Raw genomic sequence first — 16537 nt, 5'->3', positions numbered from 1 at the left:
ACTCTTACCAATGCAGATACATTCAGTAATAATGACCTGTCGAAGGTTGTAACCTTCACACACTCTTTAAAAAGGACTTTTTTGTTCTGATCTGCCATCCAAGTCAGAAAAAGATTTAACTAATTTAAAACCTAACTCCAACCAAGCATTTTGTAATTAATGTTTGCTATACAGTGCAAAAGTATTAGAATCACTGCTAGTTTTGTATTGCTGAAACAACATTTGAAATGAATTATATAAAAAAAAAAAGAAAGAATTAAAATAAAATTTTTAATACAGTGGGGTGTGGAAAAACCCTCAAAATCAAGGCATGGTATCTCAATGACACCCCGTGAATCAATGTGTGGACTCTTGGTAACACCCTGTGAATGTGGGGGAGGCATGTTGCGATGTGGACAGATAATATATCCTTATACCAGAAATGACAATTTTACCAACCTGAATCAGCAGGGGATTTGCTGCGGCGTTGTGGTGCTGGACTCTTGGCTGAACTCTTCACAGGTGCAGAACCTGATTTTGGTGTCTGTGGAGGGTTTCCTTTCATGACACGACACTCTGCATAGGCAAGGACAGAGTAATTATTGCTTTTCACTGTAACAAAAATAAAACTATAATAAGTATTTCACACAATCCACAGACTGCTACATTACCTGAACATGTATAGCAGACAGCCATTTTGTTGTCCCAACCAATTTTCACCAATAGTACATCAGCAATAAAACCCCAAAATGGCCAAAATCAAGGTGCTACATTAATAAACATGTTTCTATTTACTCTGTAAAGACCTGCAGAATTTGGCCACATTATATACTGTAATAATAAAAAAAAAATCAATATTTATGTTCAAAGTAATAATGTGGGGGTGGTGTATCACAAATACACATGGAATTTTTGTGGAATGTAGGCTATTTGATATAGAGATATTGATAAATCCTCCTGCGCTTATATGGATGATCCCTCAAATCAAGCTGCTCTCACCCAACCTGACCTAATAGGTGTATATATAATATGAAAAAATATATATGGTGAATCGCTAAAAAGTTAATAATTAAGTGAATATAAACAACTTAACATAAACAATACATGACACACATGCAAATCAATCAGTCCACATTGAATGTCCAATATGAAAATAAACATATATGCCCCCTCACCTCCACAAAGTGACCACAAGGGCTAGCTCGCTTTTAGGATCACACCACGATCCTTACAGGTAATAACTCATCACAGGAAAAGGTAACGCAAGAAATCCCATCAATGGTGGCACTTACTCCTCTCTGGTCCCCTCCAGGCACAGGTATCGCAATATAGCTCACTCTCCACAAAGGATCATAATAATAAAACAGAAAGATCCTCCATGGTGTAGTAAGGTTTATTAATAAACAAATACATAGAAAATGCCAATTGCCCATGCAGGTACGCGGTGACGTGCTTCCAGTATGTGGTGACGTAGTTCTGGCATGGGCGCCATTTTGGTACACCCAACAAAACCCATGCAGTACACCCATAGCATGAGGTTTAGAAGCTGATATCCTATGGAACAGATGTGAGTGGGCAATTGGCATTTTCTATGTATTTATTTATTAATAAACCTTACTACATCATGGAGGATCTGTCTGTTTTATTATTATGATCCTTTGTGGAGAGTGAGCTATATTGCGATACCTGTGCCTGGAGGGGACCTGAGAGGAGTAAGTGCCACCATTGATGGGTTTTCTTGCGGTATCTTTTCCTGTGACGAGTTATTACCTGTAAGGATCATGGTGTGATCCTAAAAGCAAGCTGGCACTTGTGGTCACATTGGGGATGTGAGGGGGCATTTTAGCCATTAGAGGATTTTTTTCACCATTGCTGTGATTACCTATTTACCTCATCACATGCATGATACTCCTTTGAAGATCATGGCTCTATGTTTATTTTCATATTGGATATTCAATGTGGACTGATTGATTTGCATTTGTGATATTTTGTCACTTTTCATATATGTGGTTGTCTATAGTGTGGGTATGTGTATTTATTTGTTTTTTGCACATATTTCATTAGATTGTTTCCCCCGATTGGGGATTCACTTAAAATTTACACTTAATTTTTTGGTATTTTTGGAGAAAGTCCCTCATTTAGGGATATGGGTGTTTGAAGTATTGTGTATTTGTGTTTTTCACAGATCTTGAATTTATACAGGAGGTTTCCTGTTATTTTCACATTTCACTTTATTATTTCACCATTGGATCCTGATTGGATCACAGCACTTGAGTGTGTCATTTATTATTTATGTTAAGTTGTTTATATTCACTTAATTATTAACTTTTTAGCACTTGACCATATATATTTTTCATGCTATTTGATATGTGCACAGATTTCTGAAAAAAAAATTCATGTATGTTGCTTGAACTAATGCCAACACCCATAAAAGCATGATTTCTATATGACACATGTTTTCAGTGTAGTGTAGTGGAAGCATGTACAAAATTAAATTTGCTGATTGGAATTAGAGAAGAAAGGCTGTAGCTTTTTTATGCTAATATAAAAATTATTCCAAGCATCTTTGTAAATGAACATGTCACCTGCTGATTCCTGACAGTCATTTGTAGGTTAGCCTAGTGGGTATTTACTGTATATTCAAAGGGATGTCCTTGATATTGCTCAGTATGCAGAGTGCTTTATGTCTACAACTTTATCAAGATATATAGAAAAGGGAAATGTGAACAGACAGGAACCATGATGGTTCTAGTACAGCTATAGGGACAGAAGCAAAAAGGAAGAATAAAACATCTATGTTTGTAAACGTTCTTGATCCCCCTGGATATAGAAGAAGCTACATCCTCTTGAAAGAAGTAGACAAAGCTTTTATTTTGGTTTGGGACAGGAAGTGGAGTAAAAGAAAACTTCCAAATGAAGTCACAAGAAGAAATAACTAACAACAAAAATGGTATACACTATATACAAAATATTGCACTGTGACTTGCTATATACCCAACAAATAAATGCATAAAAAGAAAAAGAAGAAAAAAAAACTGTGCAAAAGGTCCCACGTGTATCAGTCTCTGTGTCACTTACTATGTATTACTTATTATGCTGATTATGCTTCCACAACAATAGGTAAACAAACAACTTGCTGATATTCAACTGTCATAATACTGTACTTTCCGAATGCTCCGTGCAAAATGATGTCATTAAAATATCCCCGTTCCTACACATTTCATCACCGGAACACACGACTTCCTCAGGGGGATCATTATCGGATGACATCTCACATGCATTTATGGGCCTGGTACCCAGCTCCATTTTATTGTAGACTACTCCATAATGCTATAGCCCTGCTTGACCTAGATGAGGGATTAACATCTGAGAGAGTTCAAGCAAGGCTATAGGATTATGGAATAGTCTACAACAAAATGGTACTGGAGCGGAAGTGTGCACATGATTGTTGTGAAAGCATAATCAGCACAATAAGTAATACACAGCAAGTGACACAGAGACTAATACACATGGGACATTTTTGATCAACTTTTTTTTCTCCTAGCACAGATTCTAATTTTTATGCATATATTAGTTGATATAAGATATGTATGTTGCAACATTTCAATATTGTGCAATATTGTATATAGCGCTACACCATTTTTGTTTATAATTGTGGTTGGTTAACACATATGGGAGTGTTATTAGGTTGTTGTAAATGTTAACAAATATTAATATTGGTTAGATTATAGCACCACATAGGTTTAATATGTTACAGGAAGAAATAAAACCGCTAGTCCTAAAAAAATATCTGTAGCCTTTAAAATTCCCAGATGTAACAATCTTTTAGGATAGAAATCTAGCAGCTGCCAATGTTGACTAGTACTTGAAAGTGTATCCCCACCCTTCTTTCAGTGCTTAGCGAGGCACATCATCTATGTCCCAATGCCCAACATGACCATTTGTTCAAGGTTAGCAGCTCATCAAGTAGAGAAGCAACCGTATAGATTACAGATCCAGGCTGTGCACCTTCAAAAACAAATCAGCAATGGCAGCTCCTTTGTTTCTATCTTTACGGGTTCTTTTTAACCAACAACTGATATTTTGTTGTTCCTACAAACTTCTTTGTATCTAAAACTGAAATATCTGATGTGAATATATTTAAAAACAGCTTCTGTCAAAGTACATCAGTGAGATGTCTACTTTAATTAAAAATTGAAAGAGTTTAAATACAAAACCACGGTAAAAAGTGCACAGAGATTTGGTGAACCATTGCTAAACAGCCTGGTATAAATATGTGTTTTTCATTATGGATCTAATAAAAGTAATTACATTTAATTGTATTTTCCCCCTGACATTAAATGTGCCAGACAGCAAAATCTGTTTGCCCCTGAATTTCCAGGCGTAGAGTTTGTTGTGAGGTCAGGCAGAATTTATTTTTACTTGCACAATGCCAGGTTTTCACACCAAAGTCTGGGAAATATAGTATAAATTTGATACAAAAGAAGACAAGTCAGCATGGCAGCTTGTTCCCCAAAGCTGTTATATGCTTTGCTGCACATTTGTAGACGGAAGCAAAGCAGAGTAGCATGGGTCTTGTAAGATAGCTTACAGGAGCAAAAACTGGCAAATTATAGTTGCAAGGAAACAAACTGCTGACTAGGGACACTTGTTTACCATAGCCACTGTCTGTCCAGTTACAATTCAAAAAGAGGTAAAACGACTTGACAAGGCCACTTGTTCACATAGGCCAATCTGAAAGATTATTGTTTCGAGTTTCATGGTATTTTACTGTATAAAGTAATGTGTCAGTCAACATTTCACCATTGAAACACAGAAATCAAAAATTTTCTAATTTATATAATTGTATATTACTTATTAAGCATGCGAAAAACATGTATCCCTGGTAATAGCCTGGCCTATTTTCACCTTGATCATTTATTAGGCTAAAGCTACACTGGAAATGTTTAGTAGCTCAACATGCTACTAAGCTTAATAATATTCACTAAATTTGAAACTATATTTGATAACTAATCATGAACAGTTGTGATCAATTGTTAAACCAATGGAACAAATGACTCTCTATTGTGTAAACTACATAAGTAGCAAGTCATAGCAACTAATCCTAAAATGCTAGTGATTCATTATGAAGACTAACAATCAGCTGCTAAACAAAGGGTACAAATGGTGTCCTGTTGTTTAAGCTATGAAAATTGGAACTCTGTACTATTATGTGTTATAAATTGCTACTGAATGCTACTTGCTATGATTAGCTATTAATCACTAGATATTTGAATACAGTACAACTTTGTGTCTTATATTTGCCTAGGTTGCTACAGCTTATTTGTGTGCACTCGATTATTACTACATTCTACTCATGTAGGTCACACCATAGGGAGCCATTTTCCCTATCTGGTAAAAAAAATCAATCGTTACACGTTTTTACATACGTTATCAATAATTTTGCTTTTTATGTGCTGTCTTTGTCATCAATATGTCTGTATTGCATAAACAAAATGCACTCCAGTGCACTGCAGAGTTGTAAACTAACACCATTTAAAACAATGGCTAACCTGTGTACATGCATTAACATGCAATAAAACATGTTCATTATTGACAGGTCATGTTCAGTTTTTTTACGTTTTTGCACCTGTGTTAAAGTGCAGGTATTCTTATATACAGTTGCACTCATTATACCAGATGTGTTGTAGTAGAAATGCACCATATATGCTACTTGCAGGACTATAAACCACACTCTTTTTGGGTGCATCAATGAATGTACACATGCATTGTATAAAAGAAACCAATTAATTGTGAATGGGCTGCCAATGTACCACAACAGAGACATAAATGGACATGACCAAGTTTTGGTGCATAGCAGTGCAGTTGTGTCGGCTGCTATAATATCCGTTCTAATGGGCAACATTGAAAAGTACTACAGTATATGACTTTTTGTGCTTTGTAACAATACATGGGGAAGGGGGTTTTACAATGCATTAGCATAACACATAAACCTAAATGGGCCTTAAAAAGCACACTTTACAAAAATGTACATTTGTGTACAGTGGCATTGACTGTAAAAGCACATATCCCATTGTGTTTTTTGAGTGAATATTCACATGCATTTAACAGCACCAAAATTTAAACTGGACCTTAGAAACTGATAAATACAATTCACAGATCACATGTTATTGATTCAGTAGAATAGACACTCACCGGCCACTTTATTAGGTTGAACTTGCTAGTGCCAAGAAAATATTCTCCACATCATTAGACCACCAGCCTGAACTGTTGATACAAGGCAGGATGGATCCATGTTTACATGTTTTTTATGCTAAATTCTGACCCTACCATCTGAATATTGCAGCAACTAGTCTGCTCATTCTCCTCTGACCTCTGACATCAACAAAGCACTTTTGTCCACACAACTGTCGCTTAGTGGATATTTTCTCTTTTTCGGACCATTCTCTGTAAACCCTAGAGATGGTTATGCATGAAAATCCCAGTAGATCAGCAGTTTTTGAAATATTCAGACCAGCCCGTCTGGCACCAACAACCATGCCACGTTCAAAGTCACTTAAATCCCCTTTCTTCCCCATTCTGATACTCGGTTTGAATTTCAGCAAGTTGTCTTTACCACGTCTAGATGCCTAAATGCATTGAGTTGCTGCCATGTGATTAGCTGATTAGCAATTTGTGTTACCAAGCAATTGAACAGGTGTACCTAATAAAGAGGCCGGTGAGTGTATATTAAAGATGAAAGCATATCATTTGCATGACTCACCATTCTCATCCAGAGAAAAGTCATCTTGAGCATATCGAAATTTCTCTGGGCCACATGCAATAAATACATCATCCTCCCCAAAGAAATCATGGAGGCAAGTCACCTACAAAAAAAATAAATAATAACAGGTCAGAAAATAAGGTTTTGAATATTACTGCTTTATCTTAGACATATATTTGTAAAAATGTAGATATCTACATAAAGATTAATACAATAAACATTATTTAAATACTGTAAAGAAAAATGCATATTCAGGACTGTTATGATGCAATGTAAAGTACAGCCAGAAACAGTATGGTAATGGCTGTTAGAAGCCAATTCCTAGGATTTATTTATATTCAATGGTTAAGTAATTCCAACATATTACATATCACATTGCCTACAGTACATATATATACAATACATACTATATTGCCTTTTACACAATAAAAACAAATCTGATAAAAAAAAATTGGACTTTACAGGCACACAAAGGAGTCACACAACAATAGGTTAAAATGTATCAAAAATGTATTCAACAACAATAATAAAAGCACATAGACAACTAAAATCCAAACAGAAAATGTTATGCCTCCAATATACACTGTACAATAGGAAAACTGCCCTTAGTTTGGCACTTATGAAACAGAAGATGTACAGAGACCCACACTAAAGATGTTATATGTAAAGGGCTATGGGGAGGGTCCGAAATTCCTTGACATTTTTCGTGGAATGGCACTTCTGCATGAAGATGGAAGATTCACAACAATGTTCCTAAGTAAACAGCTGGCCATCTCTCTGAAGTTTTCACATGGTGATCTGGCCAGTAAAACACCTCCTGTATTAGAGTGCCCCCACACTGGATGAAGGAGCACAGAGGCACAACGGACAGCAGCATTGTTAATCTTGGTGTGGGGAGTGTTATTTATTTATTATTTATTACAGGTACTTATGTAGCACCGTCAATTTATGCAGTGCTTTGCACACACACATATATATATATATATATATATATATATATATATATATTGCACATTCACATCAGTCCCTAACCCTCAAGGTGCATACACATACTAGGGCCAATTTAGACAGGATCCAATTAACCTACCAGCATGTCTTGAGAATGTGGGAGGAAACCGTATTACCCGGAGGAAACCCACACAGGCACAGGGAGAACTTGCAAACTCCAGGCAGGTGGTTAAATGTACTAGCAGATTTAAACACACTAACATATTGAAGTTAAACTCCAGCTAACATTTTATAATCAATTAATTTAATTTTTTACCGTGCTGCGCAAACTGTTGCCGCTATATAAATCCTGTATAATAATAATATTAATAATAATTACAACAAACAGTTTTTTCCTTTTCAGATAAAGGTTTTACATAAATAAATAAGAGCTGATCATTGTAACTGCCACTGTAAATGGGTTGTCTCATCTCTGTAAACTGATCCATCCGGAAAAGAGCTTCTTTTGAAAAACTACTATAGACTTAATGTCCAGATCACCAGATGAACATAGATGGAAGAAATTCTATAAAAGAAAACAAATGATGCCATCACAGCTATGAATTGGTAATCTGCAATATAACAAATGTTTGCTTTTGGGTTTAATACTGCATTAAAGAAAATAAAATAGCTATGTTATTGGACCTATTTATATATGTGTTTGCAGTCTGCCAAGGTCCATAGGTATCAATCAGCCTTAACCATACAAAAGACCATAATAATAAAGCCTAAAATATTGGTAATAACGCACTGGTTGCTATGAGTTGTAGCACAGTAATACTTAAGATGTTATATTATTGTACATTTCATTACCTCTCTCTTATTGTTACTTGACTTTATGAAAATTCATATTCAAACAATATCTAAACATTTTTTGGGGTAATTAGAGTTTACTGCATTTTTCAATTTCTTGCCCAGTGCGGCCCCCAAATCATTCCTAGCCAACCCCCTCCGGGTTAAGAGGAGTTAATATTTATAAATGTTTCCTTGAGCTGCCAGCTAGCAATGTCTTCTGGTGCTGGGAAGTGAACTGATAACAGATTATTGCGAGGGGAAGCAAGCTACTAATTTGATTCAAATTTCTTCAGCTCATTATACTGTGTATTTATAGCAGCATTTCCAGAAGCCTGCAGGCAAAGAAGATCTGAAATTGCACATTTTGTCTGAGTTAGGAAAACAAAGAGAGGCTGGATCAGGGACCTTCCATCACAGCAGGGCTGTCACTAACAATGGTTGTTCAGTCATTAGCTGAAGTGCCACGCCTTCCCCATTGTACACTCCCTCCCCTCTTCTGCAATCACCATCTCCCAAAGGTCTTCATTTTGACTCAAGGATTACTAGATGCTATAAAGGACTGACCTATAGGATATGCAATATGCAATATAGAATACATCTCACTTCCACAAATAAATGGTATTTGACTATTTACAGCACTGTATATCATTAAAAAAAAAAAGATCAATGAGAACAGGATGTAAATGTACTAAACCTGTAAACGTGCCAACCTGCCATTTCCAAGAGTGCATTTTCAATACTCGGCTCTTGATTATCAAAAATCCTCTTCATGGTAATTATACTGAAGTATCATGCTTCATCTATAGTGCTGCTCCATAAAGCTCAAGTCCAGCTAACACATTTTATTTATTTTTGGGAAAAAAAGGAAAGGGCTACATTCTCGGTTTTTATTGCTGTGTCCCTATTGGTGAGAATAGTTCCAAATTCCTTTTAAGATGACAAGCATTGAAAAATTTATATTTCAGTAAAGAAAAAAATTATTATATATTCTGACAATGGTTGATTTACTAAAGGCAAATAGTCTGTTCTCATTGCAAGGGATTTTGCACTTTGCAAGGATTTGCTCCACAGCTTAGTGAATGAGGTAGAGCTCTGCTGATTCCATCATCTAATCATGTGCAAGCAAAAATATGTTTTGTTTTTGTTTTTCCTTGCACATGATTGGGTATTCTTTGCAAAGTGTAACTTCTCTAAGCTCGGGAGAAAATTCTTTTGGAAATGAACAGCTTATTTGCCTTTAGTAAATCAACCCTAATGTTTTTATTGCTGTCTGTAACTTCTTATCCCAACGGGAAATGTCCCTTCCTCCCTATACTGTTCATGTGTCACAAGAACAAGAAGTGACAGAAAATCTCCCCAATTAGTTTATATACAAAATACCTCTCTGAAATGTTAACTGTTCCCCATGGTTATCTGTAAAGGGCTATTAATTTGTTTGTGGTGGCTGATTTGACCCAGAGTTCCTTTCTTATGCACTGTGGAGGCTCTCTATGCATTTAAAACAAACCTTTCTGAGGAAAAAAATGATATTTCTAATCACCTTTTGAAAATGTCAGTTGACCTTCACGAGTCATTAATTTTTGACTCACTGACCTGGAACAAGTATGCAGATTGGCAAAGTCAGAGAAAAGTCAGGGCTTCTTAGCTGCATACTTGTTCCAGGTCGGTGACTTAATGATTTAAGTCATTAATTAGTATTGAAGCAAGAGGGCATGATGGCCAGGCAACCAGCATTTGCACAATAAGAAGTCAAAAATAAAATTGTTCATACTTTCCTCAGGAAAGAATTCCTTTAACCGCTTCTGCACCACCCTATAGAAGAAATACTGCTACAAGGCAGCACGAGTGCGCAAAATCACGTATATATATATACGTGATTTTGCAGTTCCAGGTAGGGGGTGCACATGCCATTCACGGCCTCGGCTGTCAATCACCGGGTCCTGGCCAGTGATTCCCCTGGTGATCGCCGAGTATCACCGACAGGGTGTATACAACAGAGATCTCTCCCCTGTCAGCTCCTGCACACTGCTTTGTATGGTTCTGCTCTGCAGAGCAGAGCCATACAAAGCAGTGTGCTTACAGTGTAAAGCACACACACAGCACACAGTAAAACAGCTTACAGCACAGAGTTAACCATTTGATCACCCCAGATGTTAACCCCTTCCTGCCCAGTGTCATTAGTTCAGTGTCAGTGCTTTTTATTAGCACTGATCACACTGTATTGGTGTCACTGGGGATGTCAGTGACACCAAGTCAGTTCCCTCAAGTGTCAGAATGCCCGGTTGCTGATTGCCGCCATTACTAGTAAAACAAAAAAAATTCCAGTATATATACCGCCATTTGTAAACGCTATAACTTTCACGTAAACCAATTAATTTACACGTATTGGGATTTTTTTTAGCAAAGACATGTAGCAGAATACATTTTGGCCTAAATTTATGATAGAATTAGATTTTTTAAATTTGTTTACTAGACATGTTTTATAGCAAAAAGTCAAAAATATAGGTTTTTATTCAAAATTGTCGGTCTTTTTTAGTTTATAGCACAGGCGATCAAATACCACAAGAAAGCTCTATTTATGGAAAAAAAAAGGACATAAATCACATTTGGGTGTAGCTTTGCATGACTGTGCAGTTGTCAGTTAAAGTAATGCAGCGTCATATTGCAAAAAATGGCCTGGTCAGGAAGGGGGGCAAATCCTCTGGCGGCGAGTGGTTAAAGGCATACAGAGCCTCCATGTGTTTCAATGCATTGGGAGCCTTTTTGAGGCTCCTGCCTCAAATCAGCCCCTACAAGCAGATGAATAATATGCAGAGGCTTCTTATTCTCTGAATACTCATAGCTCAGCTCATGCTGGTTTGAGGGTCACGGGAGGTGTCTATGAGCAGCTCCTCTCCCCCATGTTGTAGGTGCATCACTGATCATTTTCTCTTAAGCCAACAGATTTAGACATGCATGGGTTTATTTAATAACCCTAGGTTCACATCTGTGCGGGTGGTGCCGCTGCGGATCCGCACGAAAATCCGTGCAGCCCCACCACCCGCACTGAGAAATACGGACCCGCGGGCAGGTGCCAATAGTTCTAATGGCATGCCGCTGGCACTGGAAAACGCAACCGTACTGGGAACCAAGGTTCCTATGTGGGCTGCATTTTCCAAAGAAGTGCAGGGACTTCTTTCCCTGCATGTCAAGGGGCACGGGGGTCTATTCAAAAGAATGGGCTCTCGTGCCCGTGCAAAACGCGGCCCGCATGGCCGCATAGATGTGAACCAGGGTAAAGCTGATCCACTCAGAATTTTGTTCTGCAGAGAAACCAATCAGCTTCCAGGTTCTATTGCTAAAACTTAATTGAACAAACTGAGGTTAAAAGCAGATTGGCTACCATTCACAGGTGCATGAGATTCTGGGTGAACCACCTTTAGTAAATAAACCCCACATTTTCTAGTTTTGCAAATGTTATGAAAGAACCTCGACGATTTTAGAAATGTTATGTTGCACACAAATTATTCACCTAAATATTTCTCCATGTCTTAGATGAAGAAGTATACATAATTTAAAAATAAATAAAACAAATAGTAACATGAATAAAACATAAAGTGATGAATACTTTTTTTTATAGCAGTTTATTCTAAATGGTATTTAAAAATATTTCCATTAATTCTAATATGTAGAAGCAAAGCTAAACTTGTGCAGGGTGTGGCACAAGAAGATTAGGTAGGCAGCTGTTGTCTCAGTGTCAGCAGAGTTATGTCTCGGCACAAAGGTCAGCACCTTATGCACAGCCTTGCTACTTTATGAGCTACCCAGCAGCCACATCCTTATCTGCTCCAGCTTTAATAATTATACCCATCCGCTGTCTGCCCTGCTGTCACTAATTACCAGTTGCCAGAAGAAATGGCTTGGGGATCTGATGTCATAGTTTGGCACAATGGTAAGCTGTTAACCCCTTCACTTCAAACTTTGTTTCCTACTGCCTAAATTAGTAATGATAGAAACATGCAATATAATATATAACAATGCCTATAGCAAGCATTTAAAATGGATCTAAACCCTAACTGGATGACATTTAGTTTGCTAAAGCAAACTGTTAAACATTTTAATTAATTTTATCCTTTTTTTGCATGTCAGTACTGCTGATCATCTTTAGCTTTTTCTGGCTACAAGCACTCATTCGTGACTTCACATCATTTTTCTGCACTGGCTCATAATACACATTTGTTCCGTTAAGAATCGAAATTCAGACAAAGTTTTTGTTATTCAGAGATTCAGATGTATCCAAATTTCCAAATCACAATAGTAAAGTTTTTCAAGGAATCTGAAGTAAATTAGAAAGAAACGAATTATCCAATTTTTAAAATGAGTTTAAATTTCAAAATGAATTTGAATTTAATATGGAAACATATTGCAATAAATACAATAAAGTATAAAAGTGAAATAAGAGGACAATTTCTACTTAGGCTGCTTTATAGACTAGAATAAAACAGAATAGAATAGAATAAAATAAAACAGAAAATAATAGAATAGAAAACAAAATAGAATAGAGTAGAATAGAAATTAAAAGAATATAATAGAGTAGAATAGAATAAAAAATAGAATAGAATAGAAAACAATATAATCAATATAGCTATGTTCTAAAATTTTAATTTTGTAATTCAGATTTCAGATTGATTTGCAAATAATGAATATATGAAACAAGTCTGAATATACAAAATTAATTCCAAAAACAAATCATTCTAGCAAAACAGTTATGACAAAATTAAATTATTAACTTAACGAACGCATCTGAAAAGAAAATAACCAAATTTTTCTATTGTTCACATATCTACCTCATAACAATGACAACAGTAGGCCATGTCCAGGGGTGGACTGACAACTCATGGGGCCCCTGGGCAATAGGGGATCATGGAGCCCCTGTGTCCTCCCCCACACTCAAATCACACCCAAAAAAGCCTATGAAAGGTACCAGGGACATCTCATGGGGCCCCCTACTAACCCCGGGTCCTCGGGCGGTGCCCGAGTTCCCCAATGGTCAGTCTGCCCCTGGCCATGTTTGTGCAGTGTGTTGGGGGCCTGTAGCCTCCACCATGGGTAATATTGCAGCAGCAAACCTGGGAGACAGTTGTCAGAGCATAACAGGAAGGGCCTGAATAAGAATGTTCTTTGCTGGATTAAAAAATGTATGTTTATTGAAAGCTGCATATTACAAAAGAGATTGAAATCATCTATTGAAATTACACTAAATTGTTAAAGTTTATAAGAAATTTTAATGTGTGGGTGTAGATCTGTTTATATGGTAAGACAATAACACATGTGGAAAGTTAAAGCTGAATTCCAAGTAACTATAAAAAGGCAGCTATGTTTTCTTAAAAAATGAATTCATGTGTTTTTAAATGCAGCTACAGTATAGCAAGATTTGACTGGATAATAAAATATTACCTAATAACTTCCTATTGCTCTACTAGGCCAAAGTCTTCCAAAAATCAGAAATAAGTGTATTCTACTTTATTTAAAGTGTTACTTAACCTAGGACCCTGCACTCGCTATATCTGCTCTAACACAGTACACAGAACATGGAAGTGAAATTATTTTAGTAAATATAAACTGCTAAATAAGTTTTCTCAACGGCAGTATATAGCAGTCTCGTGACTTCTATCAATGTTCAGCAGAGCACTGGTTAAAGCTTATAGAAGGATTTTTCTTTCTGCTCTAGGAGGATGCAGAACCTCTGACCTCTGTCTGGACAGTGCTGATTGGCCCTGTGCTGATCACATGCACTCTCCCAAGAAAAAAAAAAACCTCTCTAGCAATACACACCAAACTGAGCATGTGCAGTGTGTCTCCACACAACATGTCTTATCAGGAGATAAGAGGGGAACACTGGAAGAAGGGGAGGATCATAGAAGTCAGGATCAAACTGCCTTTTTACACAATGCAGACAATTATCCTCTTAGGTTCCACAGTGAGTATAAGAAGCATGCTTTACTGCAAATACCGACTGATTTTACTGTTGTGGGTTTAGTAACACTTTAACTTATATGTGAGTTTTATAGAGTCTAGTGCAGTTATCGATAGCATGCATTTTAGAACAATATCTCTCTTCAACATATTTGTGGAAGGAAAGTGGGCTTTACGAAAAGAGCTGTGCTAGAACCAGAAACCCACATTTTACATTTTCAGATTTAGTAAATAATAGAATGAGGATACTGGTAACTCAGAGTGCTTACCTATGGAGGTCCATAACGTGAATTCTAGAATGAAAGTGCTATTCATCAGCTAGACTTACTCCTTCTAATTATCTTAAAGTAGAACTCCAGGCAAGTGGGTAAATATACATCTAAAAGGCACATACTGTATATACAAATGGTCTAACCTGCCAAGAGATTTCGTATTCTGTTCATCTAGTCTTGTAACACAGCCAGCCCTGGCAGACAGCACAATCAGGCCCTGTACTCTTTATTCCTCTACAGGCTACAGTGAATTTTAGCAATACACAAAGAGAGGGATTTACTAAAGTAGTTGGGAATGTTCACACAAATGGAAATAAAGATTCACTTAACTCATCCAATCTTGTGAAAAGCAAATTCCGGTCTATTTATTTCTACACATGATTGGTTGCTTTTTTTGTGTATGAACATTCTCAACGTCTTTAGTAAATCAGCCTCATAGTCTAGTATCTGCCCTAGCCTGTGACTTTGCAATGAATAAGCAGAGGTTCAATGATAAGGTCATGCTCTTATGTCAAGAAGCTCCCAGAGTTAAATGATTAGCACCATGCAAAGCAACAGAGCCCCATGCTGTTCCTCCCCCTTCTAGTTTGAGTGCTCCTGTGTAGGGGATTCTAGGAGGCCAGTACCATATACATTCAGAATTTTTTCGCTTACCGCATGTAAAAATATATATTTTTTATTTTGTTAAAAGCAAACATTGATTTATTGGTGTCTTATAACTACTGTAAATGCATAAATGTCATAATAAATTTGAGCAATCTTTAATGCTAATTAAAAAAAAGAGCTATTGTTTCACACATGTGCAATATCATTAGTTTTCCTACCTTTGCCTCTTTAAGAATTAATCAATATTTACCTAATTAATCTTTAATTTGTTATTAATATTTAATAATCAATCATATAAAAATGGAAAGAGTAAAAAATGTAATTGGTAACTCCGTATTATACAACCTGTCCACCAGGATTAATAAAGACACTGCTTACAGAATATCGCTAATATGATCTGGTCTACCAGTAAGGAGCAATGTGTTCACTGACAATAGGAAGGAATCTTTTTATACATCAATGCATTATTTGAGTGGGAAAGCTTAGATTCAACAAACACACTCATTTGTTACATACCAGCTACACAAAAAGAGGATGCAACGTTCTCAGAGAGCTTATAATCTGTCCTTTGTCCTGTCGTGTGGATGAAATATCTTCTATTTTATTCCTAGTTTTTTTAGCAAACCCTGCACTATGTAAGTCAAGCTAACTCCATTTGTATTCACTATCAGTATGCAGTAGCTCTAGTTGGCTGCAGTGAGAGTTCAATGTGTAATGTTTAAAACTGCATAATTGACTGCAGTGAATTAAAGCTCTCACACTGGAAAAAAAAAGAATCACATTTGACAGTCTGCTCACGTCTAATGCCTGTTGTGCAGCAGCTAGATTTCATTTGGACAGCATCCCATTCAACTCTGGGGATTTCTGAAGACAGCAGACTCATCTACCTCCACATAATATGAGTAACACAGCAAAATGTTTGGTGCTATCTAGGAAATATTAAGATTTTGCAATCGAGAATATTTTACAACAACCACATTTATGTTTTAAATGATGTAGTGTATTCCGAGAAAATATACTTTCTGATTGGTTGCTACATTAATACATTGCATTTTGTCTTTTTAAATGAGTTCCAAAATGTAATCAGGTACTTGAGTTGAAAATCTCTTGAACACATTGCCAATCTAAGTCATAACATGACAGTGTGCTTTCCCTCTAGGATGTTCCTCTTTCTGACACC

General features: G+C 36.6%; 1 protein-coding gene across 3 annotated transcripts in view; it reads right to left on the bottom strand.

Annotated features, from left to right (window-relative positions):
• Window positions 1-16537, bottom strand: part of DCX (doublecortin) — a 171165-nt gene that overhangs the window by 43560 nt on the left and 111068 nt on the right. For 2 of the 3 annotated variants that reach the window (XR_016312849.1, XM_089678260.1), the window contains exons 4-5: window positions 6743-6845; window positions 439-591 (exon numbers count right to left, since the gene is read on the bottom strand). Coding sequence is in view for 2 of the 3 variants with exons in the window: in XM_089678260.1 (XP_089534386.1) it covers window positions 439-591; window positions 6743-6845 (256 nt within the window). In the remaining variant the exon portion in view is untranslated. The remainder of the gene's footprint in view (window positions 1-438; window positions 592-6742; window positions 6846-16537) is intronic. The other variant, XM_089678262.1, reaches the window with a different exon arrangement.

The sequence above is a fragment of the Staurois parvus genome, unplaced genomic scaffold (assembly GCF_062004578.1).
Source record: "Staurois parvus isolate SC_StPar_1 unplaced genomic scaffold, SC_StPar_1.0 ptg000202l, whole genome shotgun sequence".
Classification (NCBI taxonomy): domain Eukaryota; kingdom Metazoa; phylum Chordata; class Amphibia; order Anura; family Ranidae; genus Staurois; species Staurois parvus.
This window is presented reverse-complemented; position numbering and strand designations above follow the sequence as displayed.